Here is a 27,397-nt window from a genome sequence, read left to right as displayed (position 1 = left end):
GTCAGCCCATGAAACCAGTCAGAAAGCACTCCTGAATCACATCCTCAACACAGAGCCAGAAGGTTGGGTACCATCTAACCTGCCCCTCCAAACCATCCAGAACCTTCACATTACAATCAGCACAGGGACATGTCCCAAAGACCAGAGCTTTGTCTCCATTAAAACAAAACAAAACAAAACATGGCTAACAACCATAATGGACATTTGATGTCAAGTTTAAATGGTGGGGCTTTTGGAGGAAGGAACCAGATCAAGGTGTGTGTATGGGGGGTGGTCTGCCCCAGATGGGTGCCATGCCTGTGGTTTGTACTCCTGCAGCACCATCCCTCCTCTTTTGTAAAGACTATCTGGATTTCCCTTTGAGAAGCTCCTCTTCTCCATTTTCCACTCCTACAGTTTTGATGACCTTGACCCTACTTGCCCAGTTCCCAGGATGGACATGTGACCCAGGCTTGGCCAATCAGTTCAATGATTCCCTCCAGCTCCCTCTCAACCTGGGAGTTAGTTTAACAAATGTTAGGTGACCAAAGTCACGCAAATGCAACTCAATTCTGGGACTGTCACGGACACTATTAAAGAAGATCAGCCCATTCGCCTTGACCTGATGTTAACAGATGTTAGCCTGGGGTTGCTAAGCACCCTCTCCTACTCCGGGGAGGAGTCACTTGAGAATGATGCCACCATGCAGAAAACAAGACCTGAGACAGGAAAGAGGCTGAGTCCTGATGCCATCGTTTGTGTGCCTGGAACCAGCTGTACCAGGAATTCCCAGTCTGGGAACTCTGTACTTCATGATGAAAAACAAAATCTTGTTTGTTTACACCCATTGGAATTGGGATTCTAAGGCTTGCAAACAAAAGAGTTTCAGAATTCCAGTGAACAAAGACGATCCCTATGCATTTCCCCAAGTAGACCTGGGGTTGGCTCTGGGACCAGACAACAGAACTCAAGGTGAGTTCCAGGTTTTTGAACCTGTAATTCCAGACTGGGCATCTTCCACGTCTTGCCCATGGAGGAAAGGATCAGAAAGTCCTGGGCCATATGATTTATGAGAACCTTTGAGGGCTAACTCCTCGAGTCATGGGTGCCAGCTGCTTAGGAAGTTTTATCCAACAATTTAAATACAGAAATTGGGTTAGAGGATGGATATCTAAGCTATGCAGAAGAATGGGAGAAATGTTCCTGCCTCAAATTAAATATACAAATGTTTCACATTAAAAGGATTAAGAAACATCTCAGACATTCTTGGTAAAGTGGGCTGTTCCATTTGTTACTTCAGATTCTCACACTGAAGTTTCTTTTCCTTCTTTTTAAGTTTGCCATAAACGCTAAAAAAAAAAAAAAAAATTACCCCATTACCCGCTAGCAATCAATACCTCCAGTTATTGTGCAACTGAGCTTTCCTTGTCAAGGTGTGTAGGTGATGTGTGTTAAAGGCGTGAACGTGCTATGCATATATGCTTATAATAAATAAACAAGAGGGTAGATAACACAGCACAGGAAAATACAGCCATTATTTTGTAATAACTTTAAAAGGAGTATCATCTATAGAAATATTGAATTACTATGTTGTATACCTGAAACTAATATGATATTATAAATGAACTATAGCTCAATAAAAAGATAATAAAGGTGTGGATATGCCACGCCAATACAACACTAATCAAAGATGGGAGGTTTCTACCTCTGTTATTTGTCTGAGTATCCAAGTGAATCATGCATGGACTTTCTACTGATGCTGGCCTGGGTCGAAAAATCACAGAGTAGGCAAACTGATCCAACTTTTATGTTTTGACATCCATGCAATTCTGCTTCCCGGGATCATTCCCCCAGCTCTGCCAATTTCCTCTCCTAGGTCACCATCACGTGCACGCTCTTCAGTCACTGCTGTGTTTACACCGTGGGGGCTGCTGCCTTCATCTCTTCTCCTGGCTGCACATCCTGGACTGCCTCCTAATGGGTCTCTCTGTACCAGCACTTACCCTCTTAAAGTCAATTCCCACACAGCAGCTGAAGCTGTCTTTCCAGAATGCAAACCTGATCATGTCACTTCCCTCCCTGTTGGCCTATAACTTCAAGTGCTTTCCACTGTCCTTAGTGGAAAGGCCCAAACCCTTAAACTATCTGAAGTGGTTCTGCACTATTCCCCCTGTGCCTTCCAGCTTTATTATCCTCTGTGCATCACCCAGCCATAGGGCCTTCTTTCAGGTCTTTATATTTGCCATACATCCTACCACAGGACCTTTGGACATGCTGCTCTTGCTACCTGGAATGCGCCTCCCCCTTTACCCCTTTAAGCATTTTTTTTCTGTCCTCTCTGATCTTCCTAACTTAGCTAGAGCCCTCTCTGTATACCCTCCTAGCTCCACATTTACCACTGATGTAATTTTAAATAGTACAATTAGATGGTTCAGTTCAGTTCAGTTGCTTAGTTGTGTCTGACTCTTTGCAACCCCATTAATCACAGCACGCCAGGCCTCCCTGTCCATCACCAACTCCCGGAGTTCACCCAAGCTCATGCCCATGGAGTCAGTAATGCCATCTAGCCATTTGATCCTCTGTCGTCCCCTTCTCCTCCTGTCCCCAATCCCTCCCAGCATCAGAGTCTTTTCCAGTGAGTCAACTCTTTGCATGAGGTGGCCAAAGTATTGGAGTTTCAGCTTTAGCATCATTCCTTCCAAAGAACATCCAGGACTGATCTCCTTTAGAATGGACTGGTTGGATCTCCTTGCAGTCCAAGGGACTCTCAGGAGTCTCCTCTTGAGAAGAAAGGTCTTTTGAACACCACAGTCCAAAAGCATCAATTCTTCGGCGCTCAGCTTTCTTCACAGTCCAACTCTCACATCTATACATGACCACTGGAAAAACCATAGCCTTGACTAGACGGACCTTTGTTGGCAAAGTAATGTCTCTGCTTTTGAATATGCTGTCTAGGTTGGTCATAACTTTCCTTCCAAGGAGTAAGTGTCTTTTAATTTCATGGCTGCAGTCACCATCTACAGTGATTTTGGAGCCCAGAAAAATAAAGTCTGACACTGTTTCCACTGTTTCCCCATCTATTTCCCATGAAGTCATGGGACCAGATGCCATTCATTTTCTGAATGTTGAGCTTTAAGCCAACTTTTTCACTCTCCTCTTTCACTTTCATCAAGAGGCTTTTTAGTTCGTCTTCACTGTCTGCCATAAGGGTGGTGTCATCTGCATATCTGAGGTTAGATTGTTATTATGTATTAAATTCTACTACACTATGAGGAGCAGGAGGGCAAGGCCATGTCCTTGCTCACTGCAACCTTAGCACCTTGCAGAGGCATGGCACCTACTAAGTGTAATCTCTAATAGTAACTCAGAGGGTGTCAGGCATTGTGCTAAATTCTTTATGGGAATTTACTTATTTAATTCCCACAACAAGTCTACAAGGCAATGCTATCATTTCATTTGGAAGATGAAGACAGTAAGAGAGTTCCCTGGTGGTCCAGTGGTTAGGATTCAGTGCTTTCACTGTCATGGTCTGGGTTCAATCCCTGGTCTGGGAACTGAAATCCTACAAGCCATGTACTGTGGGCCCCCCCAACATCCCCCCCCCAAAAAAAAAAGATGAGGACAATGTGATACTGTGAGACAGTGAGACAGAATAGATAAGCCAGGTTTGCCCGAGGTCACATAGGTATTAAACCACAAACTCCGGTTTCCAGCTGGCAGACTGGCCTACAGCCCATGCTCTCCTTCCTTCTGCTGTAGCTCAGGGCAGGAGCTCCAGTCACAGCTGCTCACTGACTGAATGAATGAACAGAGAAACCGCCTTTCCCCTCTCTCACTCCGATACACATCTGCATTTTGATTCTCCAGGTCCTAGCTCTCTCTGACCCTTCACTCCTTATAGAATCTGGCTGATCCTTAAGGAACAGCCCTAGCGTCAGTCTCACCACTGTCCCCCTTCCTGGGGACCAGCTGACAGTCTCCGGCTGTTGTGTGGCATCTACCTGAAGTCACCACTCCCAATCCCAGCTCTATTCTATGTCTGCTCCAGTGTGACTTGAACCCAGACTCCACCTGGCACTATGGCCGCGGTCTCCTCCCCATGAGTGCCTTCTGCCTGGGTGCTCACCCTGGGATGGTTTGTACTCGTCTCTTTTGTCTTTCCTGCCTCTCACCTGGGCACATCACCTCGGACCACCTCCACTGCTTCTGCCATTCAGTTCTCCATTGGTGTTTGGGCTCTCAGGCTTCCCTCTAGTCCCGCCTGAGCCTAACAGACCGATCAACAAACTGGCTGCACAGGAAAAGGAATCCTTGTCTCTTCAGAGAGTCACTGTGCAAATCTCTAGACTGTGAACACCACCCACCATCTTCCTGTGAAGATGCAGATCGAGGTTCAGAGTAAGGGCTTTGAAGACTACCACACCTAGGGCTCAGGTCCTGGCCATTAGTGGGGCCATGCGGAGGTCACAATGTCTCTGCACTTTAGTGTGCCCATGTACACTTTACACTTTAGTGTAAAATTGGTATAATAATCAGACTTCTCTCACAGGGCTGTTATGAAGACTGGAAGAGATGTTATATATGAAGTTGTTACCAGGTCATGTCCCAGTCAGTGATCTGTTACGATTATCTTCACTTATATCATCACCATCAAGCATTCCTGCCATGGCACAGGGTCCAGGGCACAGGCTCTGGAGCTAGGAATCCCAGTCCTCTACTTCCGAGCCATGTGGCCTCGGGCTACTTAGCCTCTCTGGGTCTCACTTAAGTTACCTATAAAATGGAAATAACTCTATCTACCTCACAGGGTGTTGTGAGTTACTTCCTGTAAAGTACTTAAAACCATCCTTGGTACATGATAAACATCCGGTAATGGTAGCTGTTGTTGATTTTGTTACTCCTATTTATAATACTACCATCACCCAGGCTGCAAGCTGCTTTAGAGGCGTGGTTAGACAATGGCAGGGTCAAAGAGCTTCTGCAATGTTCTTCCCTGGTGGTCCAGTGGTTAAGAATCCACGCTTTTACTGCAGGGTTTGCGGGTCCGATTCCTGGTCAGGGAACTATCTCCCACATGCTGCACAGTGCAGCTAATTTTTTTTTTTTTAAAAGAGCTTCTGCAAGACTCCATTTAGTGGGGGGTGCAAATGGTGACCAAGCCCGCCTGATTCACTCTGAGTGAGCAGAAGGGATGGACCACTTTTGCCGATGATAAGAGAGAGTCCACTCCCACTTCTAAACCAAAACTGCAGGTGTTCAACTGAGATTTGAGGCTGGCAAGCCACTGGGGCTCCCTGGCTTTTCAGACTTGCTGTAAGGAAAAAATGCTGCCCACAAAAAGCTCATGCTTCGTGCCAGATTAAACACTGCAGACATAGTTAACAACAAGTTACTGGCCATGGAAGAGAAAAAAAAAAATCCATTATCTTGAAACCTAGTTTTCGCTGAAAGATCAAGGTATTTTTGACTGAGCCTTTTGTGATTTGTACTTTCACTCCCAGGGATTTCTTGGTGGCTGAGTGGTAAAGAATCCTCCTGACAATCAGGAGATGCAGGCTTGATCCTTGGATCAGGAAGATCCTCTGGAAAAGGGAATAGCTATCCAGTCCAGTATTCTTGCCTGGAAAATCCCATGGACAGAGGAACAGGTCATGAAAGGGTCAGACACAACTCAGTGACTAAACAACCTTCACTCATAGCCTGGGATTCTAGGGTTTAAAGATACACACAGTTCACAATGCTGCATTCTCAAAAAACTACTGAATTTTCCAGCAAAATTCACATGCAACAGTAAGGGTCAGCGGCAAAAAGACTAGTTAACACCATGTCCTTGGTATATGTGAAAGGCGTTCAGGGTGAGGTCTCATGGTGAAGGATGCTATGAACGGTGCTGCAAATATTAGCTATAATCTCCCTTCCAACACTGCCGTGTCTGACAGATCCATGGAAACACAGGGGCTCAAGATGGATTTCTTTAGGCCTGTTTTCCATGCTCTTCTCAGGTTGATTAGGGAAAAGAGGAGCCCACAAAAACAGTTTCAAACCTAAAAATGAAAACCTGCATGGTAGCTGGATGCTGGGAGATACCAGAAGCCAAAACATCCCGAGAGGCCAAAACCATGCACCAGTATGTTTAGGATGAGAGAGAAAAATAAAAAATAAAAACTCAGGTAACCATTGGAGACAATCATGTGTGTCAAAGACTATATTAGTGTGTTTAAGTGTATGATCATTTCCTTCTACAGAAACCCTAAAAAGGAAGTCCTATTACTCATCAAATGCCATAGATGAGGCCATTGAACCTTAAGGAATTTAAGTGACTGCTTTAAGGCCACACAGCTCCTATAGGCAGGTTGGATTTGAACCTAGGGAGTCCAAACCAAGAAGTAAGTTAGAATTTGAAAAACCAGGGCTCAGAACAGAATTCCCAAAGATATTAATGATAATGAAAGTCACTCAGTCCTGTCAAACTCTTTGCGATCCCATGGACTATACAGTCCATGGAATTCTCCGACCAGAATACCAGAGCGGGTAGCTGTTTCCTTCTCCAGGGCATCTTCCCAACCAAGGGAGAGAACCCAGGTCTTCCACACTGCAGGTGGATTCTTTACCAGCTGAGTTACCAGGGAAGCCCAAAAAGGTTAATAATGGGGTTAAAATTCTGCCCACCCTAACAGCTCCCTCCCTTCATCTGTGCCATCCATAGGGTAGCCTCTGGTTTAGCTACACGTGGTGATTGAAAATGAAACTGATTAAAATGAAATGAAATTTAAAATTCAGCTCATGGCTGGTGAGCACTTGAAAGGTGGCTTGTATAGCTAATAGCCTGAAATTTTCATTTCATCTTTTTTTTTTTTAATTTTATTTTATTTTTAAACTTTACATAATTGTATTAGTTTTGCCAAATATCAAAATGAATCTTGATTACTCAAATTTCAATAGTCGCATGTGGCTTGTGGCTACCATATCAGACAGTGCTGGTCTGGGCAATTTTTCTCAGCTCTGTCAGATGTGGTTCAGGGCTGCTTTCCAAAAAGTTCTCAGAGACAGAGGGGCACTCGCTGCTTTGCCCAAGGATCTACAGAAAATCTTGAGGATAAATTACCTGCCTTTTCCTTAGGGTCAGAGACTATATATTCTTCAAATGTACTTAGTTGGTCTTTCCAACATTCTCCAACCTCTAACCTCCAATCTTCCAGATGTTCAAGCTGGTTTTAGAAAAGGCAGAGGAACCAGAGATCAAACGGCCAATATCTGCTGGATCATTGAAAAAGGAAGAGAATTCCAGAGAAACATCTATTTCTGCTTTATTGACTATGCCAAAGCCTTTGACTGTGTGCTGCTGCTGCTGCTGCTAAATCGCTTCAGTCATGTCCGACTCTGTGTGGCCCCATAGATGGCAGCCCACCAGGCTCTGCCATCCCTGGGATTCTCCAGGCAAGAACACTGGAGTGGGTTGCCATTTCCTTCTCCAATGCATGAAAGTAAAAAGTGAAAGTGAAGTCGCTCAGTCATGTCCGACTCATAGCAACCCCATGAACTGCAGCCTACCAGACTCCTGATTCCATGGGATTTTCCAGGCAAGAGTACTGGAGTGGGGTGCCATTGCCTTTGACTGTGTGGATCACAATAAACTGTGGAAAATTCTGAAAGAGATGGGAATACTAGACCACCTGACCTGCCTCTTGAGAAATCTGTATGCAGGTCAGGAAGCAACAGTTAGAACTGGACATGGAACAACAAACTGGTTCCAAATAGGAAAAGGAGTATGTCAAGGCTGTATATTGTCACCCTGCTTATTTAACTTCTATGCAGAGTACATGAGAAACGCTGGGCTGGAAGAAGCACAAGCTGGAATCAAGATTGCTGGGAGAAATAGAAATAACCTCAGATATGCAGATGACACCACCCTTATGGCAGAAAGTGAAGAGGAACTCAAAAGCCTCTTGATGAAAGTGAAAGAGGAGAGTGAAAAAGTTGGCTTAAAGCTCAACATTCAGAAAATGAAGATCATGGCATCTGGTCCCGTCACTTCATGGGAAATAGATGGGGAAACAGTGGAAACAGTGGCAGACTTTATTTTTCTGGGCTCCAAAATCACTGTAGATGGTGACTGCAGCCATGAAATTAAAAGACGCTTACTCCTTGGAAGGAAAGTTATGACCAACCTATATAGCATATTCAAAAGCAGAGACATTACTTTGCCAACAAAGGTCCGTCTAGTCAAGGCTATGGTTTTTCCAGTGGTCATGTATAGATGTGAGAGTTGGACTGTGAAGAAAGCTGAGCGCCGAAGAATTGATGCTTTTGGACTGTGGTGTTCAAAAGACCTTTCTTCTCAAGAGGAGACTCCTGAGAGTCCCTTGGACTGCAAGGAGATCCAACCAGTCCATTCTAAAGGAGATCAGTCCTGGATGTTCTTTGGAAGGAATGATGCTAAAGCTGAAACTCCAATACTTTGGCCACCTCATGCAAAGAGTTGACTCACTGGAAAAGACTCTGATGCTGGGAGGGATTGGGGGCAGGAGGAGAAGGGGACGACAGAGGATGAGATGGCTGGATGGCATCACTGACTCGATGGACATGAGTTTGGGTAAACTCTGGGAGTTGGTGATGGACAGGGAGGCCTGGTGTGCTGCAATTCATGGGGGTCACAAAGAGTTGGACATGACTGAACGACTGAACTGAATTGAACCTCCAATCAGGATCTCCTGATTTCCTCCTAAGTTACATTGTGAGAACAATCAAGTCAGAACAGACAAACCTAAGAACAACTGCTCTAGACAGTGGTTGTATGAGCACCAGCAGAGAGCTGTTCAAAATGCAGGTTCCTGGGCCCCACCTCTACTGGGTCTGATATCCTGGGCCTGGATAGGAGGCCCTGGAATTCATGGTTCAATCAAGCAGCCAATGATTCTGATACAGGTGGTCTAGCTTTGAGAAACTCCACTTCAAAGTCTGAATTACATACATATCTTCTGGCCTCTTAAATAATTATAGCATATAAATCTTTTGAGAACAGTACAAACTGGGCTGGAAGCCAGGCAGTCATCACTCTGTGCTAATTGCACCTTTGTATGACATTAGGCAACATGCTTAGTCACCAAGGCCTCATTTTTTTCATCTGAAACATGGGGGTAAAGATATCTGCTCTTTGTCCTCCAAGACAAAGGAGCACACAGCTGTGAAAGCATCGGAGAGGATGATGATGTTAATAACACAACCTACATATATCCTACAACTCAGAGACACATTTTGCGTTCAGCAGAGAGTTCCAATCAGCTTTACATTAAAAAAAAAAAAAATCCAAAATTTTAACTTATTTGGGAACCTGGAAGATCTGACAGCATGGAGCTCAGATGAGGTTGGCAGCCTGATGTGCGGAACAGCACTGCTCTGGGGTCACATGCAGAAGTTCCAATCTCTGCTTTGAAAGTTGGATGACTTTAGGCAAGTGCTTCAACCTCTCTGTGCTTCAGTTTCTTCTACTCTGAACTGAGAATGTTAAAAGTCTCTCTCTTTCAAAGAGCTGTGATGATTTAACTGAGTGACTATTTATCAAGTGCTTGGAACAATGTCTGGCACATGGTGAGTGCCATATCACTCTTAGTTGAATAAATAAATAAACATTCCTGCAGGCGGCAACAACCAGCTGGAGCCAGCGGCGGCTGTCCCTCCAGAGGGGGCTGATGTGCATAAGGCTGTCACAGTTTTCACTGGGACAGACACATTTGACTCTGGGATCCCTACTGGAATGGACAGACATGTGTCTCCTTCCTGGTGTCCCATCCACAAAAGGCAGAGACACTCAATGCTCCTTCAAGCAGCATTTCTCCATCTATCTGAAGTGAAGGACCAGTTTTCACATTTCAGCCCAGTATGGCCTGATATGTGACCCACCTGAACAGGACTGACACCCAGCACATGCCACAGACAACTCACCCACCGGTCTGTAACACCTTGTCCAGTCCACACCTGAACCAGCAGAGACAAGCCCACTGAACATGCGCTTGGATGTTGCAATAATGTCAAATTGCTCCCAGAGAGCGTAAACACTGTTAATATCAGTACTTATCTCCAGGTGCACTGTGGATAGACCTGCTCCTCAGATGACACTTTGCACAGTGTCATCTCGGAGAATGCCGACATTGTCTACACGTGTACACAAAACAGCTGGACAATGTAGTTGGCAAGAGCAGGCAATGGATTGTCTGTCTGTCTTATGTCTCTCTCAACACTTTTGTCCTTCTCAGCCTGCCTGCTTGCTCCTTATCTGTCCTCATTTCTTTCATCTTTATCCACACACTAAAACCAGCTCCCTAATAAGATACTGGAGCTCACAACCGCCCACCCCTTCTCTTTAATGTCGCTTTTGGCCGAGAGGTGCTCTCCTGCCCCTGTGCCCACATCCACAACCTCATCCCCAAGTAGCTCTCCAGTTGCCCAGGACCAATGACTGACTGACATGACTGAGCAAAGCATCCGTCCCTTTGTCCCAAAAAGGAAGCCACCCCACCGTATGGTCCCACTCATCCTTCAGAGCCCCCTGTGGGCTCAGGCTGAAGCGTGACCCCAGCCCAGACAGCATTTTCCACTTGGCTTCTCCCCGTCCTTCCCTGTCTCTCTCGCTCCTCTTCCTTGGCATCAACATGCGAGCACCCTGTTCATCACAGGCACCTTAACCCCTGTGTCAGGCTCCACTTAGAAGGAATCCAATCAAAGGAGCCACTGGCATGGGGTTCACCTTCCTCGACAACCTGGTGGAGGAGGGCATGTGGCAGGCATGATGCAAAAATCCTGAGGACCAGCAATCAGAGGACCCCGAGAACATTCTCAGGGTACCAGGAGACCAGAACCTACCTGTTGCATTAGACAGCGCCAGCGACTCCATGGACCCCCGCGGGGTCTGCTCAGTGGGCGTCATGTCCTCAGTGTACTTCAGCGAGCTGATGGGGTGCCGGGTCCGACACTGCTGAGCGGACAAGCCCCCTTCCTCCTCCTCCTCTTCCTCGTACTTGGGGACTGGGATGCCGCCCCGGGTTTCACTGAAGCTCTGGCTGGACATGTCACTGTAGCTCTCCTGGGACCGCAGCCTGCCCGGGTAGTAGTCCTCCCGGCACTCCTTGATGAAGCTGCCACCGTGGCCCTTCATGGCCAGCGACGAGCTCCTCTTCGGGTTGCCGAAGTGCTTGGCCCACACATCGGTCTGGGCTCCAGCGCCCTGCCCACCGGGGCTGTAGGAAGTTCTGATGTTGCACTGGCTGAGGAGCTGCAAGGGGCTCTGCGGCTGGCTCTGCTCCAGCTTGTTCCCGTAGTGGTATGGCTCGTCCCGGCTCCTCCAGATGGGGTCCCGGTTGAGGCTGGGCGTCTGGCTGGACAGGCTGAGCAGGTCCATCTGCAGTGACAGAGGGTCCACGTCGGCCGACAGCCGGTTGGAGCTCACCTGCAGCTGGCTGTGCTGGTTGAGCAGCGGCTCCTCCGTCTTGCCCTTGTTCTTGCCGATCTTGGCGCTGCGCCGGGACTCCTTGGCCCGGGCGTTTTGGAAGGCGGAATCGGAGGAGTCTGAGCCATTGGGGTCCTCGCCGGCGCTGCAGGCCCGCGAGCAGAAGATCTGGCCTTGTTTGGGGAGGAAGGGCCGCCCCAGGAGCGACTTCTTGCAGTGAGCGCAGCAGAAACAAGTCTCAGTGGCGTGCCAGTGTTGGCCGTCATAGGTCATTTGACCTTGGTCAATTCCTGGGAAAAGAAGGGACACGAATAGGGTGACGAGCTGCTCAGAGTGCTGTGACACAACATGAAATGTACAGCACCCTGGATTGACTCAGGGTTCTAGATGCTGCAGAATAAAATGTCTACAGGTAGACTATCAGGCTCCCACGTAAACAGTATTCGTGTCTTATGACAGTCGCCGTGTTTTACCAGTCAGGTCCGCCTTAACTCATGTGCCCTGAGGGCAGAGAAACCAGATCAAAGTGGCCTGTCCACGAATCCTTCTGACCAGGGCACATTCCTCCAGATAAACAGCAATAATGATACTCAGGTGTGAGAATCACCGCTTTAAATGCTTTGCATATATGTGAACTCACTTAACCTCTCAACTGCAGGAGGAAGATCTCTAATACTATGTCTACTTTTCAGATGAGAACACAGAGGCATAGGTGATTAAATAACTTGCTCAGTGTACAAGAGCTAGCAATCACAGATGAGATCTATGCCCAGCACGTCTGGCTCCTAACCGTGACCTTGATAATTGTCTTTCACTCTGCTTCGTGGCCCTGTCCCCCCCTCACAGCTACCCGTGACTGTTGTCCATCCTCACCTGCTGTATTTTCTTCACAGCACGAATACTGCTTGACAACGAGCCACTACATACGTGCATCTATTAATTACTAAAAGTGAAGCTGGATGATGAAGTTTCCGGGGTATCTCCATGAACATGGCCTGGGGCTCATGCCCCAGGGGCTCTTCACATGTGGAATGGGCAAGTGAACTGAATCCCTTCACTAGCGTATGACACTCTAAGGGGACATCAGTTTAGCAGCTCAGTGGAAAGGAAAAAAGTGGATTTCAGCTCATGTAAGGAAAAACTTGGACCTGGTTTGTCAAAGACATCTCCTTACCATAAGCATGCATATTCCTTGTGTAACTTCCTCCCTGTGCCAAAGCTGTGCCTGGTTTATATAATCTTGTCACACCTGCTTCCAGGAACTTCCCATAGCCCTGGCTGTTCTGCCCTCTTCCAGTTACAGGACTTAACCCCGTGGTGAGACACCATCTTCCTGCCACCCTTGGCCATGAGCTTTGGGCGGGGCTAAAGCCACAGCTGGACTGGCACTGTTCAATAAAAATACCATATCTCCTCCAAACCCAACAACTAGTTTAAGGTTGTGCACGTGACCTGCGCCAGGTCAGTGAGAGAGGCACCTGCATCTGTTACTAAGGTAACCGCACAGGGAGATCTTTTGACAGCAGTTACTAAACAGGCAGAATGGGAGTCGGAAGTGGTGGGGGCCCCTTCCCCCAACCCCATAGGAGTGCAGACCCAGCAGTGACTGTGGGATAGGAGGGGACCTTGGCAAGACTCCTCATAGCTCGTGATAAATGTCTTCCCTGAAAGGCAGTATGGATGGGAACTGTCACCTGTGGTGGCTGACAGTCCCGAGTCTGAACTTTCCAGGAATAACCTTTAGAGACTTGTCTAGAGAGGGTGTGAATGAGAAACGGGGAAAAGGAGAAGGGCAAGAGCCAAAGGCCACGAGTGCAGCAGCCTCTCCGGGCCCTCTCTGTGTTCGCCTCACTGTCTTTATGTCCCTGGTCCAGAGAGAGAAGAGTAAGGTATGATCTTCTCCTAGGAGCTCCTCCCCAAACTAAGGGGGTCTCTGTTTATTTAGGCGTCAGGCTATAGGGACTGAAAGGGGATATTTAGAGGGACAGGAGAAGCCACAAGGGCACCCCAAGGTGAGTGAGACACTCAATCAAGTCCCTGTCACAGCACTACTTCCCCAGGAGGAGTGAGAACTGGCGGGGATGGGGCTAGAAACAGCAGGCCCAGAGCTGGAGCTCCACACACACAATGGAATATTACTCAGCGATACAAAGGAGCAAAATTGGGTCATTTGTAGAGACATGGATGGACCTAGAGGCTCTCATTCAGAGTGAAGTAAGTCACAAAAAGAAAAACATATCATATACAAACACATATATGTAGAATCTGAAAAAAATTGATATAGACGATCTTATTTGCAAAGCAGAACGTGAGACACAGATGTACAGAGCAAATGTATGGTCACCAAGTGGGAAAGGGGGTGGGATAAACTGGGAGACTGGGATTGACAAATATACACTATTGATACTAAGTATCAAACAGATGGTAAGAACCTACTGTGTAGCACAGGGAACTCTACTCAATGCTCTGTGGGGACCTAAATGGGAAGGAAATCCTCCCAAAGAGGACATACATACATACATACATACATATACACATGTACATATACAGTATGTATATATATATATATATAGATGTACGGCTGATTAACTTTCTGTTTAGTATAAACTAACACAACATTGTAAAGCGACTAAATACTTCAATAAAAATTTAAAACAAAGCAAAACCCCCACAAAAACACTTCCCTCACCAGGCTATTGGAGGGAGCAGAGGCAAGCAGAACCCTCTAGTACTCAAGAGTGAGGCCTCAGGACTCAGACAAATACAGGTTCAAACCACAGCTCCACACCATGCCAGCAGGTTATAAAGACTCTGAAACCTATCAGCTTAGTACAGCCGCTGAAGGACTGTGTGACCCTAGGCAAGTGGCTTCTCGTCTCTGGGCCTGCGTCTCCTCCACACTAAAACAGGGATAATAACAGTACTTCTTGGGGCTGCTGTGAGAACTGAGTTAAGATAGAGTCAGTGCTTAGACTCTGCTAACTCTTGGTCTTCTTGTGTGTTCGTGAGGTCTCAACACCTGTCTCTCTTTGCCCTGAGGGCTGCTATCTGGATGCTGTTCAAGAAAGAGCTGAGGCTGGCTAGGTCCTCCCCATCCCCGTCCTCCTCGTCCCGAGAACTGGAGCTGACACCTGGCTGCCCTGGGTCCTCGCAGTGAGCTCCAACTCAGCGTGGCCTCACCCGCTGCCTGTCAGAGGTGTGGGAAGTCCAGTTCCTATGGCCTGTGCTCCACCAGCTGCCTCTCCATGCTCCTGCAAGGGAACACGCCCAGATGCAGCAGTGTGGGCCTAGTTCTGGGAGTGGAGGCCCCGCACAAGGCTGGCTCGCGGTGGGGAGAGCGGAGGATGAGGCGTGTTCCAAAGTGGCCCAGCCAGCATAGGAACGTGGCCCCTGATAAACATCAATGATGTCAGATGGTGCTCTGAACTGCTCCTGAACTCTAAACATCTGGAAAAGGGCTTGGCCATTCCACATCTAAGCGTTCCTTTTTTATTCCCTCTCTAAGCCCTTTAAGTACTTCTCTGAGGGTGTATATGTCTACCGCTGCTACAGCCTTGGTCTGTTTATAGGACTGTTTACTCTGCTGTGTGCAGGCAAAAGTACCGTTGCCCTGGCAACAGCTGCCTGATGCAGGGTCCGCGCTGCACGGCTGTATAAATAGGGAATATTTGGATAATATGGTCAGAGCAGAGCACCCAGACACTGTGGTATGCATGATACACAGAGCACACCCTTTCTCTGCTGCAGGAAAAGTATGTTTTACAGAAAAGTGGATTTAAGGGAAAAAAATAAATCAGGGACAACATTTTAACTACAGCAGCGATAATACTGCAGGCCACAGTGGTCCCCCTTTCTGATAAAGCATGGATGTCTTTTTATGGATTTCAGAGGGAAGGAGAAGGGAATGGCAATCAAAGCTAAAGAAGACAGAAAGAGGAGAAAACAGAGGTGTGCATGCCATGGTGACAGATGTATTTTCTCTCTTCCAAGTTGCTGGGCAAAAATTTTAAGTGGCAGTTTCTGGAGAGGCTTTTCAGTCTCACTGAAAAGGGACAGAAGAAACAGAAATACTAACAAGCAGGGGGATGGCTGCTGTATGCAAGGTGTCTGCGCGTTCTGCCCCTCTCATCCAGGCAGGCACCTTCCTGTAGACCCAGAGCCACGGTGAGCGTGCTGGGTCAGCACCTCACACCACCTCTCCTGATCGAGTCCCACCCCCAGCCCCTTGTCCAGATCAAGACCCGCCTTTCCTCGTTGTTCAGTCGCTCAGTCATGTCTGATTCTCTGCAATCTCGTGGACTGCAGCACACCAGGCTTGCCTGTCTTTCACCATCTCTCAGAGTTTGCTCAAACTCAAGTCCATTGAGTTGATGATGCCATCCAACCATCTCATCCTCTAATGCCCTCTTCTCTTCCTGCCCTTAGTCCTTCTCAGAATCAGGTCTTTTCCTTTCCTAGCTCTCAGAATAAAGGGAAGTATGTCTGTTTAACCGCTTTGACTTGTGAGAAACAGAAGCTGGTGGGAACCCGGTTGAGGCATCAGGCTGTAAGAGGTGAAGATTTTAGGGGCTGGGGAAAGGGGGTTTTTCGTGACAGCCCAGCTCCCAGATGGGAATGCTGCTGGACCCAGGTCGGTGTAGCACTGTTCATCCTGGGGCCTGGTAGGGACTTCAGCTCAGAAGGGCTCCATGGAAGCAGGTCTGAGCCCACGGGATGGACCCTCCAGTGACAAAGGACCCCTGAGGATATAGTAGGTGTCTGAAAGCTGTGATTTTAATCAGCACCCAAGCCCTTCAAGTTATGAACTAACTTTTCATCTGACTGCATCACTTCTGATGAACCAGGGAGACAAGGCCACCTCTTTTTGTTCCGGATAAAATCTTTTACGTGAGGTAAAACGGGCTCCCAGACTGATGATCTCCACACCTCCCCACTATAGGTAAGGAGTTGGCAGCCTCCAGGCAGATTTCTTGGAACTGCACAAGCCACAGGAAGATCAGGCTGCTGGTCTCAGAGACATTCATCCACTGCCAACTTCTTTTCTCTTTTTAAAGGGCAGCTCATTCTCAAGGTGCCAGAATAGGCGAGCTGAGTGAAGACGCTCCAGATGCTGCATGATCAGGAATAGTGTTGAAGGGCTGAACGAATCCGTTACTTGAAAAGGGAAAATGATTTTCACCATCTCAAATCTGCCACTTATTTGAGGCGTTTATAGCTTCGGAGCTATTTGAGGTTCTCTTGCTTTGTTTTTTGGCTGGGTCGGATTTTGCTGATTTCTTTCAGGACATGCATGCCAGTTGCCACTTGGTTTCCTTGACTATCTTTTCCTACCAAGAGGACCGTTCTGTTTCCTCCTTCTGCTGATCCCTGAGGTTTTCTGAGGAGGCTGTGGAAGGCAACTGTTTATATTTTCCCCTCCTCTGAGACCTCTCCTCCTCTGCTTGGTAGTTAAGACTGTCCATCATGTAGCCCCGCCTTGGGGGTGGGTCTATGACTCAGTCAGACCAACAGGAACCCCCTATTCATTTCTTTCTAGGGTGGAACAGATGACCTAATGGCCGGCTATAGCATTTCTATTTGGAGGACCTGACTTGGATACTGGAAAAGTCACGATTCCATCCTTTTTAGAGAACAGTGCTTAAGCTGGTATGTATAAGTGTGGGGGTCATTGTTACACCTTGTGAAGGCACCCTGTTGCCAAATGATGCCAACAGAAGGCAAGCTGAGACACAGAGGAAAAAAAAAACAAAAAAAAAACAGATTCTCTTCAATCCCTTGATCCATCCTTACCTGAAACCAACATCCTCCCTGGCTTCTCCGGTACTATGAACCAAGACATTCCCTTTTGCACTTAAGGGAGTATCAGTTGGATTGCTATTGCTTGCAACCAAAGGGATTCTAACTATACCAGACACAAAGGAGATGCAGTCAGAGTAGGACCAGGATGAGCACCAAGTGCTGCCTCACCTATGTGCTGGGCACAGGTGTCGCAATATTCTGCATACAAGGACTCAAAGCAGTGGCAGCAGTAGGGCCTTCCCTCCTTCATGATGTAGCGCTGGCCACCCAGCACCGTCTCACACTCGAAGCAGCAGAAGTGTTTCATGTGCCAGTGTCGCCCCTCGGCTTCTGTGCATTCATCCGCAAAGATGATCTGCAGAGGGAGAGGCCAAAAGGTCAGTGGGTAAGAAACAGCCATGAGAATACACTGTGAAGGAGGAGAGCTATGAGGGCCCCAGACTAAAATGGTAGGAAAACTGGTCCCACCCACAAGTTATTAAACAGAAGTAGATACGTATATATTTACTCTATACCTATATCAGTTTCCACATGTGGATTTTCCTAAAGCACATTTAAACAGTTTCTGACCTGGCCAGTGATTAATTTAACCACAGTGTATTCAGACAAAGAATAGTCTAACAAAAAGAATATAGAGCAGGACTAACAGCTGACAGCTCATGGACATTTTGGCCATTATCTGTTTAATTTGGATTATATATGGTATCTTTTTTAAATGAGAAACGTCATATAAACACCTGGGATCCCGAGTGTTTTTTGAAAATACAGTATTTGGCAATGTGTGCTACACATTCCTGCATGGCGACAATAAAAGGGGTTGTTGCTTTCAGATGAGTGATGAGTTCTGCAGTTTGTCATATTTTTCACCACTTGCTGTAACCTTAAAATGAGTCACCTTTATTTACGGTAACCGCCTAACCCTCAGAGGTATTTCTGTTTTGAACCATGAGACAGACTTGTTTTCAATTTCAAAGCACAGATTTAAGAACGTACTACAAACTGCAGTAATCAAGGCAGAAATAATCTCAGACATTTATGGCCAAATGACGATTGACAAGGGTGACGAGGACATTCAATGGAGGAAAGAACAGTCTTTTCAATAAACCTGCCTGGTACGACTGAATAACTGCATGCAAAAGAATAAACTGAACCCCTACCTCACACCATATATAAAAGTTAACTCAAAAGGGATCAAAGACCTAAATGTAAAAGCAAAAATATTATAAAATGTCTAGGAGAAAAGTAAAGATGTGAATTTTCAAAAACTGTTTCCAGTTAGGCAATGGTTTCTTAGCTACGACACTAAAAGCATAAGCAACAAACGAGACATCGGAAGCTGGATTTCATTGAAATCAAAACTTTCATGCTTCAAAGGACATCATTAAGAAAGTGAAAATATAACTACAGGATGGGAGAAAATACGTGCAAATCACAGATCTAAGTGACTAGACTCCAAAATATATAAACAAGTTTCACAAGGACACAATAAAGAAAATCACCCAACTGAAAAAATATGCAAAAGACTTAACGAGACATTACTCTCCAAAAGAAGATATGCAAATAGCCAACAAACACATGGAAGAAAAGATAAACATATAAGCCATTAAGAAAAATCCAATCAAAATCACCATGTGATGTTATTTCATACCCACTAAGGTGACTATATGGCTTCCCTGGTGGCTCAGAGAGTAAAGAATCTGCTTCAATGTGGGAAACCGGGTTCAATTCCTGGGTTGGGAAGATCCTCTGGAGGAGGGCATGGCAACCCACTCCAGTATTCTTGTCTGGAGAATCCCATGGACAGAGGAGCCTGGTGAGCTACAGTCCATGGAGTCCCAAAGAGTTGGACACAACTGAACGACTAAGCACAGCATAGCACAGGTGAATATAATTTAACAGACAGACAGTAATAACTACTGAGGAGAATGTGAGAAATTGGAATTCTCATTCGTTGATAGCTGCAAATGTAAAATGGTGTAGCTGCTCTGGAAGACAGTTTAGATCCCCTCAAAAAGTTAAACATAGAACTACCATATGGCCCAGCAATTTCACTCCTGGATATAGACTCAAGAGGACAGAAAATATATGCCTACAAAAAAATCTGTATATGAATGTCCACAGCAGCTTTGTTTAAAACAGTCAAAAAGTGGAAACAACTTAAATGCCCACCAATTAATAAATGGCTAAACAAAATGTGATATATACAGTTGCTTATTATTCAGTCATAAAAAGGAAGGTACTGATACACGCTGTAACTCGGGTTAACCACAAAAACATCATGCTAAGTGAATGAAGCCATGCATGGAAGGTCATATGTTGCATTAATCCACTTATACAAAATGTCCAGAATATGCAAATTCATGGAGAGACTAGATGAATAGTTGCCAGGGCTGGGGGCAGGGGGAGAAAGGGGAGTGACTGCTGATGCATCTGGGGTTTCTTTTTGGATGATAAAAATGACCTGGAATTAGGCAGTAGTAATGGTTGTCCAACTTTGTGAATACACTAAAAACCACTGAATTGCACACCTTCAAAGGGTAAATCTTATGCTGTATGAATTAGACCTCAATAAGCAAAAATTTCAAAGTGCTTTAACATCCTACTTCATTTCCTATTAGATAAAGTATTACGAGCACTCGCTTCCAGATGGGGCAACTGAGGCAGGCAGGGAAAGGTGCTGCCTAGAATCACAAACTTGGACCGACTACCTGCTCAGAGCGTCTCTTACGAACATCAGTAGTAGCATGAGAATCCGTATTAGTTAAGACCGATAGATTTCCTCCTAGAAGAGTGAGTCTCTGATGGGCAGTTTTTAAGGAAGAAATGCCACGTACCGGTGGCCTCTGGGTGACAAAGTGCAGGGTCGTTTACAGGGTCCCACATAGCCTTACAGGGTCAAGAAAGAACCAAAAGTATATTTTGTACAGGAAGAACCCCCTGCCTAAGACCTTTTCCCCAAATTATTCCTGTAAAATCGGTCAAGCTTAGAACATTCTCCTTTCTGCTCCCAACTTTTATACTAACCCAGGTTTTCTACCTTTCAGCTCTCAGACCACACTTGGGTGTACTTTGGCTGGGAGGAAAGACGAAGTATGAACCTTGGGTCCAGTCTGCTCTCTCTGACCTGGGTGAGTGTATGGGGCAGAAGGATCCTAATGGAGTAGACATCTGCCCTGGAATCCTCATCAGGACTTTCATAGATTATGGGAGAATCACATCATGCTACTCATTTTCTTCTCTTCTCATCCTAATCTGTTGCATTGAATCTCAGGAAACCCAAGATTTTAAGATAATTCAGAAATGACACATTATTACTAATGATGACTGCTCCCTTGGATTTGGGCTGAAACTGAAAGCTCCACAACAATCCCTCCCCCTCCCCCTTTTTTAAGAGTTCTGAAATGACCTAGTGCCCTAGAAACTGTTTTCCTATGAGACTGTCAAATTCAGCAAAGCAGGTTACAGTCCTGGACTTTCTAGCAAACAGGGATGGGGCCAGACCCGCTCTCAAAAGCGTTAATAGGAGAGGCTGGAGAGGCCTGCGGTTTTCCTCCATGCAGGAACCACAGGGCAACGTGCTGGCTGAGGTGAAGCCCGGGGTGACAGTGGGGCTGCGCGCCCCAGGGAGCGGAGCCAGCTCTGACCTCGTCGCAGGCTGCGCAGCGCGGCTTCAGGCACTCTGCGTGGTGCCTGCCACAGTAGATCTTCCCATCCTGGTAAAAGTAGATCAAATCCACCAGGAGCTCATTGCAGACGGTGCAGATAAAGCAGGGTGGGTGCCAGCTGACACCGTGGCCGGCACGTGATGCAAACACAGCGATGTCCCCGCCATTGATCTGGCCTCCACACTGCGAGGTGAACAGAAACAGGTCAGTAAGAGGAATAGCAGCCCCCAGCTCTCAGCGCCATGAGGAAAAGATACACAACCGCCAGCATCCTTAGCTCGTTACTGAGCACTTACTTTCAAATGAGTTATTGTGCTACCTGCTATAAACACGTGGCAGGCTGGTTTCTCTTGCCCCTCTACCCCCACCATCCCTTCCTAGGGCCTACAATTAAGATGAAGATCATTGTCACTGAGAAAATAAAGAATCACAGAGGTGGGAGAGAAAGGCAAAGTCTGTCAGTGCAGTGACACAGAAGAGCTCTGCTGACAGGAAGCAAACTGAGCGGAGGTCTCATTATCTCTGAGACATTGCAAACTCCCTGCCGGAGGCCCAGCCACGTCAAACGCCTGCAGCAAGAGTGTGGCGTGGGGGAGTGAGAAGGAAGCCTGCAGGGACTCAGGGAGCTGGTGGGGCCTACACTTAGGGTGGCAGGGGAGTGGGTTCATAAAAACATGCCCACCTTTTACCATCTAGGTTTCTCTAGAAGCCTCTCAGGCATGCTTCTGGCCTGCTTCCTCTGATATCTTTGTACACAGTCCCAAATGAAAAGGTACTACTCCTAAGGCCAGACTACGGCAAGGACTTCTTTTTTCTCCCTTTCCTATCTTCTCACTCATTTCCATAGTTCCTTCCCCTGCCCAGAAAGGAGCAAGGTAAAATCCATGATAACCCATGCTTACAGTTGGGCTTAAGATAAAATGAATAGAGTCCGAGGGTCTTGGAGGGAACAATAAAGTGTGAGGCAACAGGTCTGGGGGAGGCTTTCTGCTGATCATGGTATTGGGCTGAGAGTCCAGCCCGACCTGAGAGGCTGACTCTGGGGGCAACGTCTGAAGAGCAGAAAGGCCACCCCTAGACCTTTCCCACACACTGCCGTCAAAAGCACTGAGATGCTTCATAGAAAATGAAGTCCAGGTCTCATGGAGTAGTCTCTGGGAGCTGATTCATGCAAGTGACCAGACATAAGAAAGACATTACATTACAGAAAGTGATACCCCTGCCTTGTGGGGCAATGTTAGTAGAGCTGAGGTATGCGTATTGTTAGAAGATAAACCAGGGGGCACATTAAAGCTTTCCAGTTTATTTGCTCCAACACTGATTTGAATTGGGTAGCAAGCATCAAACTGAAGGTGGCTGGGACAGAAACCCAGGGAGAGAGTTTTATAGAGAAGTCATGGAAGTAAAAGCAAGGAAAGTATTTCAGTGACTATAGAGATTAAGTGGTCCCCTTATTTGGGAAAGCCCAGCTGGCTGCTTGCAATTGGTTGTTCTTCAGTGTCATTTTCTCAGATTCCGGTACCCTGACTGGTTCAGGTTTTGGTCTGCTGATACAGGCTACCAAGGCAATAGAGCCACCCCAGTCTAATGGCCTCCTTGTTTGATTACTGTAACAATACAGAATCCCATTTCACCCTCACCATGATTCTACGACCTAGGTATTCAATACCCCCATTTTGGAGATGACAAAACTGTTAGGAAAAGTAATAGGGTCAAGGTCGCCTGGCAGACTCATGTGTCAAACGTACATCTTTCTGTCTCCATGCTGTCATCACTATTCTGTGTCACTCTCGACATCTGCCTGTGAAATGCCCGACTTCCCTTTTACTTCAGGTGAGCCCTTCTGGGCTGGTCAAGAAGAACCCACTCAAGCGTGGTAGAGGCTCTGAATGGAGCACACAGAACCTCACATCTTAAACTCTGACCACCTGCATCTCAGGGGTGGGTGTCAAGGATGAGGACCCCTGTTGTCAATTCCGGTGCTTTGGCTCCCCTGTTAAGTAGCATCTCCATTTCATCCACTGAGCCTTCCAAACTTCTCTCTCTGAAATCCCTCCCCAAAAGGGCCCCCCAATAAATGGCATCCCCTCTGTTCACACAGTATGTTGCCTTTTCTTCACCAGTTAAGGTCATGTATCCTCTTGCAATCTGTGCCTGAATGGGTCCCTGAAGTGCTTAAGGAGTTAGATGGGGCCACTCTTTGAGCAGCAGGGTTAAGAAAAGTGCTCAGTACATGACCATCTGCCCCAGAAGGCTTTTGGAGGTCAAGAGGTCGGGGAGGGTGAACCCAGGCAGGCCTGATTCCCACCCTGTTTTCTTAGAAACCCTTCTCCACCATGCCCGGAGCACTCTACAGGAGACTAGAAGAAAAAACAAACCCAAACTCTCAACTAAGTGAGGTCCGAGAAAGAATGTGGGAGGTCCATGCACTTTGCTAAAGAATCTTCAGACCCAAGGAGATGACCATTTACCACCTCTTTAAAGGGCACTGGTCCTAGGATGATCCTGGGAAAGACAGTGGCCGTGGTCCAGGCAAACTCCACTTTCTAAAGCACTCATTTTAAAATAATATTCCATCATGTCCTTTCTCTGCTCAAATCCCTCCAGTGGCCCTCTCTCTCCTTCCAGTGTTTGACACAGCTCTCCATTAAACTGGACTTGACCGGTGCATTCTCTTCCTTTGCCCCCCCTGCCCTGCCACAATGGCCAACCTGCTATTCCTGGGCCATAAGAGAAACGCTCCTGCCGCAGCATCTTTGAACGTGCTGTTCTCTCACACCCCGCTTCCCCTGCCATCACATGACTCACTCCCTCAGTTCCTGACTGTCTCTGTGGAGCCTTCCCAGCCACTTCCCTGAAAATTGCAGCCACCTCACACTCCCAGCATTAACTCTCTTCCCCACTGCATTTTTTTCCTCTTATTTATTGACATTATTGTCTGACTTCTCTCCTAGGACAGAACTCCTTCCAAGGGCAAGACCAAGTTTTCAAACCTTTTGCTCACAGCTGTATCTCCCAGGCCTATCAAATAGGCTCTCAAGAAAATAAATGCTGAGTGAATGAATCAGGGAAAGGATGCCTGAGTGACCTCCCGGGCACGCCCCAGACCATGCGCTCACCTGTTCACAGATGGCTCCCGTCATGGTGACCGGGAAGGGCCTCACGTTGCCACGGCCCAGGTTTTCACGCTTCCTCTGGTTGCTGAAGAGCTTCAGCTCCCTCTTCTCTTCCTCGTCCAGGGAGTTGCAGTAGCGAACCTGGACAGACACACAGGAAGGTTGGGGGTGGGGGGGTGGTCATCTCTTGCTCCTGAGGATTCCTGAAACCCTGGCCTCAGACTTTTTTCTTATTAAACACATGTGCACTCTCAAGTGTCCTGGTGGGCACCTGAATACCACCAGGCTTGGGGATATTTAGGTGAGTGTCTACCCGAGATTGTTGACCATCAAAAGAGCTTCCTAGAGGCTTGAAACTCTGGAGCACAAGTCTCAGGCAGGCCAGTGGCTGGTACCTGTTTCTCATGCTCACTGCCCCTCTCTGCTCACCACACTGAGAGCCACGTCATTGGGAGAGCTTTGCTGCTAGTCAACATCTGGGACTTCCTTCTTCTACAAACTGATGTAGATCTTCAAACTGATCATCATACTCACTCTCAGATGGTAAAGCATCTACCTGCAATGCAGGAGACCTGGGTTCGATCCCTGGGTTGGGAAGATCCCCTGGAGAAGGAAATGGCAACCCACTCCAGTACTCTTGCCTGGAAAATCCCATGGACGGAGGAACCTTGTAGGCTACAGTCCATGGGGTCGCAAAGAGTCTGCCAGGAGTGAGCAACTTCACTTTCACTTTCACTCTCACCTCCATGGGCCCAAGGAAATGATCCCTGACACCAAAGGATGGCTCCAGGCCAACGAGCCAGAACTGTGGTCAACACGCTCATGGCGTTTGTTTCCCAAAATGAGATGGGAACCAAGGCGTGAGACTGAGAATTTGGTTCAGAGCTCTCTGTGTTCTCTCAGGAAGTACTTGCGTGTTTCTCTGTGTGTAGGAGGGAGAGGGCTGCTCACCGGGCTTTGGTTAACAACTTGCATAAGAGAGTTTCCTTCTCGTTCAACACAGAAACTCACAAAAATTAAGGGACAGACATTAAAGATATTCAACTCTGCTATTTCCCATTCTCTCTTTTATTTATGCACACCTTGGGAATTTTGCTGTAATCTTGAACTATTTACTTACTACTGTTTTAAAAACTAACTCATTTCTTTTTTTACTTGAATACATTTACTTGAAAAGAAAGTATATTATGACTATAAATAGAAAAGCAATATCACTTGTGAAAAAATAGGGCAGTCATAAAACTAAATACAAGAGTGAAAACAAAACCATACTGTTGGCTTCTAGCTGGTTACTTTTGCTTGTAGGAGATTCTAAAACAGAGGTTCTCAATGCTGTTACTTAAAAATGGAGATCAGTAGGAGTTGGAGAGGTGTGAGACACTGGCCCACCCAAACTGAAATTTCCCCCATGATCACTCAGCCACAAGGAATGAAATACAGTTAAAAAAGGGAGAGCGTCTCTCATTATGTGGTTAAGTATTATTTACTGCCATGTCCTTGTACCACCCAAAGTCATGGATCTAGACATCTTTGGACACATGGATCTAATCCCACCCTCTGTCTTACTTCAGAATAATCTGGACATCTGGAACATTAACTGAATTGCCTGGATGATTTGTCCTACAGATGGTCAAAGGGCAACCTTTGAACTAGGACTAGTTGAAAACCACTGCAGCTGTATACATCAAAACTGCCTAACCTATATGAAAAAGGGCATGATCAACTATTTACTTTAGAATCACCCTTTGTCCTTTAAGAGGCCATGTCGAATGGACAAATCTGTCCATTGGGTCATGTGTAAGCAATTTTCACCAGTAGGAAGAAAAAATTTGAAGGGTCTATTTTCATGAAATCACAGTCAACCATAAACAGAAATAACAATGAAAAAACAGAAAGGAGCAGGTAAGAGCAGACCACGTTCCTCTATCAAGTAAAAAAAAAAAAAGAGTCTTCATGTGGAGAATGTACTGCCATGATCTGAATAACCCAGAGAATACGATTACACCACTGACAATTTATGGACATGCTTTGAAACACAGGCACACCCCTCCTGCTTGTAAAAACTGGCATTTTCACTTTCAAATTAGTTACCTGGGCATCAGGTTACAATGCTTGCTTTCCTCTTTAAAGGAGAAAGCATTATTTAAATGTTTCATGAAGTCTGAAATAAACAACAGGATGGGGAATTGTGACTCCCTTTCTAGAGAGTTGCTTCAGTTTTTAAGCTTTTGCTCTGCTTATTCAAATTAATTTTTGAGGCTCCTGGTTTATTCCTTTTATTCAAATGTGGGAAGATAAAGACTAAAAAACCACACACTTATTTCCTCAGGGACTGAGCTCGTGGGTGGGGGCAGCTGGTAAAAAGCTGGGTCCAGCTCTCTAAAGGAGTTTTAAATTTCTCCTTTTACCTTGAAATTATGGCTTTCTTTAAAACACAATTAGAGTTAAGTAGACAACTGGATTCTATAGGATCACTACTTTTAAAAACCAGATACTTGAACATTAATTTCTACTTTGCAAACCTAAACCTCCCAAGCATGATGACTTTTTAAAAACACATACACAAATTTCCTTTTAGGATCAAATTTGACTTCAAAGATGATAAATGCCTGCTTAGAGTGCCCTTGTCTGGGTTCAGAAAAAAAGACAATCTGCAAGTCATACTTTCAGGAGTAAAAAGGATAACCTTGGCAAGCTGGATTGGAAATAACAAAAACACAGATGTTCACAGCTGCAAATCTGGACACGTAACTTCTACAGCAGTGTAACATGGAAAACCTCCACACTCATTTACTAAGAAAAGATGCTGAAAATCAAAGAGAGTCACAAAGTTTGTGCTGGGCTTGAACTGCCCAGGGAATCTCATTCATCTAACATGCTCAGGAAACTGGCATCGCCTACTCTTCAACTAAGAAAACCTGGACTTGAACTTTTAAAGTTCAGTGCTCTCTGCCCCCAGTAGTTAGTATAGTACCAGGCACAGAGGCAAATCAACCCCACAGTAAGATTCTGCTTTTCAGTAACCCTCTCCAGAAGATGTCTGACAGCTTCTTTTACCTCTAATTAAGGAAACTAAAATCTAAAATTAACTGCCCGAGTTTTTCCTCGGGGATCTCACTGACCACAGCATTCTGATGACGAAAAAGTTAATAATTCGTTGAAAGTTCTAAGCAAAGGCTTCTGAAGGCCCCTCTAGCCCCTTACCTCATTGTCATGCGGTGGCAGCTGGTGTAATAGTTGCTTGATTCGAAGTTTCTCTCCAGGACTGTTGACATAGGGGACTTTCTCTTCTGGCAGACAGCTGTAGTACTGGTGAACCTGAAGGGTGGGAAAGCACATGGGTAACTCACCCATTCCTCAAACCATTCCCACATCCTGGGGAGATGGTTCCCACA

At 46.3% G+C, this 27,397-nt stretch overlaps 1 protein-coding gene across 7 annotated transcripts in view; it reads right to left on the bottom strand.

Moving 5' to 3' along the window:
• Positions 1–27,397, bottom strand: part of PRICKLE2 (prickle planar cell polarity protein 2) — a 392,599-nt gene that overhangs the window by 33,211 nt on the left and 331,991 nt on the right. For all 7 annotated transcript variants that reach the window (XM_086367032.1, XM_086367028.1, XM_086367027.1 and 4 more), the window contains 5 exons: positions 27,207–27,320; positions 24,006–24,143; positions 20,866–21,069; positions 17,390–17,576; positions 10,840–11,712 (listed from right to left, as the gene is read on the bottom strand). In XM_086367032.1, coding sequence (XP_086223158.1) covers positions 10,840–11,712; positions 17,390–17,576; positions 20,866–21,069; positions 24,006–24,143; positions 27,207–27,320 — 1,516 coding nt within the window. The remainder of the gene's footprint in view (positions 1–10,839; positions 11,713–17,389; positions 17,577–20,865; positions 21,070–24,005; positions 24,144–27,206; positions 27,321–27,397) is intronic.

The sequence above is a fragment of the Bos grunniens genome, chromosome 22 (genome assembly GCF_055505025.1).
Source record: "Bos grunniens cultivar Pamir isolate PY7600 chromosome 22, Bosgru_T2T1.0, whole genome shotgun sequence".
Lineage (NCBI taxonomy): Eukaryota > Metazoa > Chordata > Mammalia > Artiodactyla > Bovidae > Bos > Bos grunniens.
This window is presented reverse-complemented; position numbering and strand designations above follow the sequence as displayed.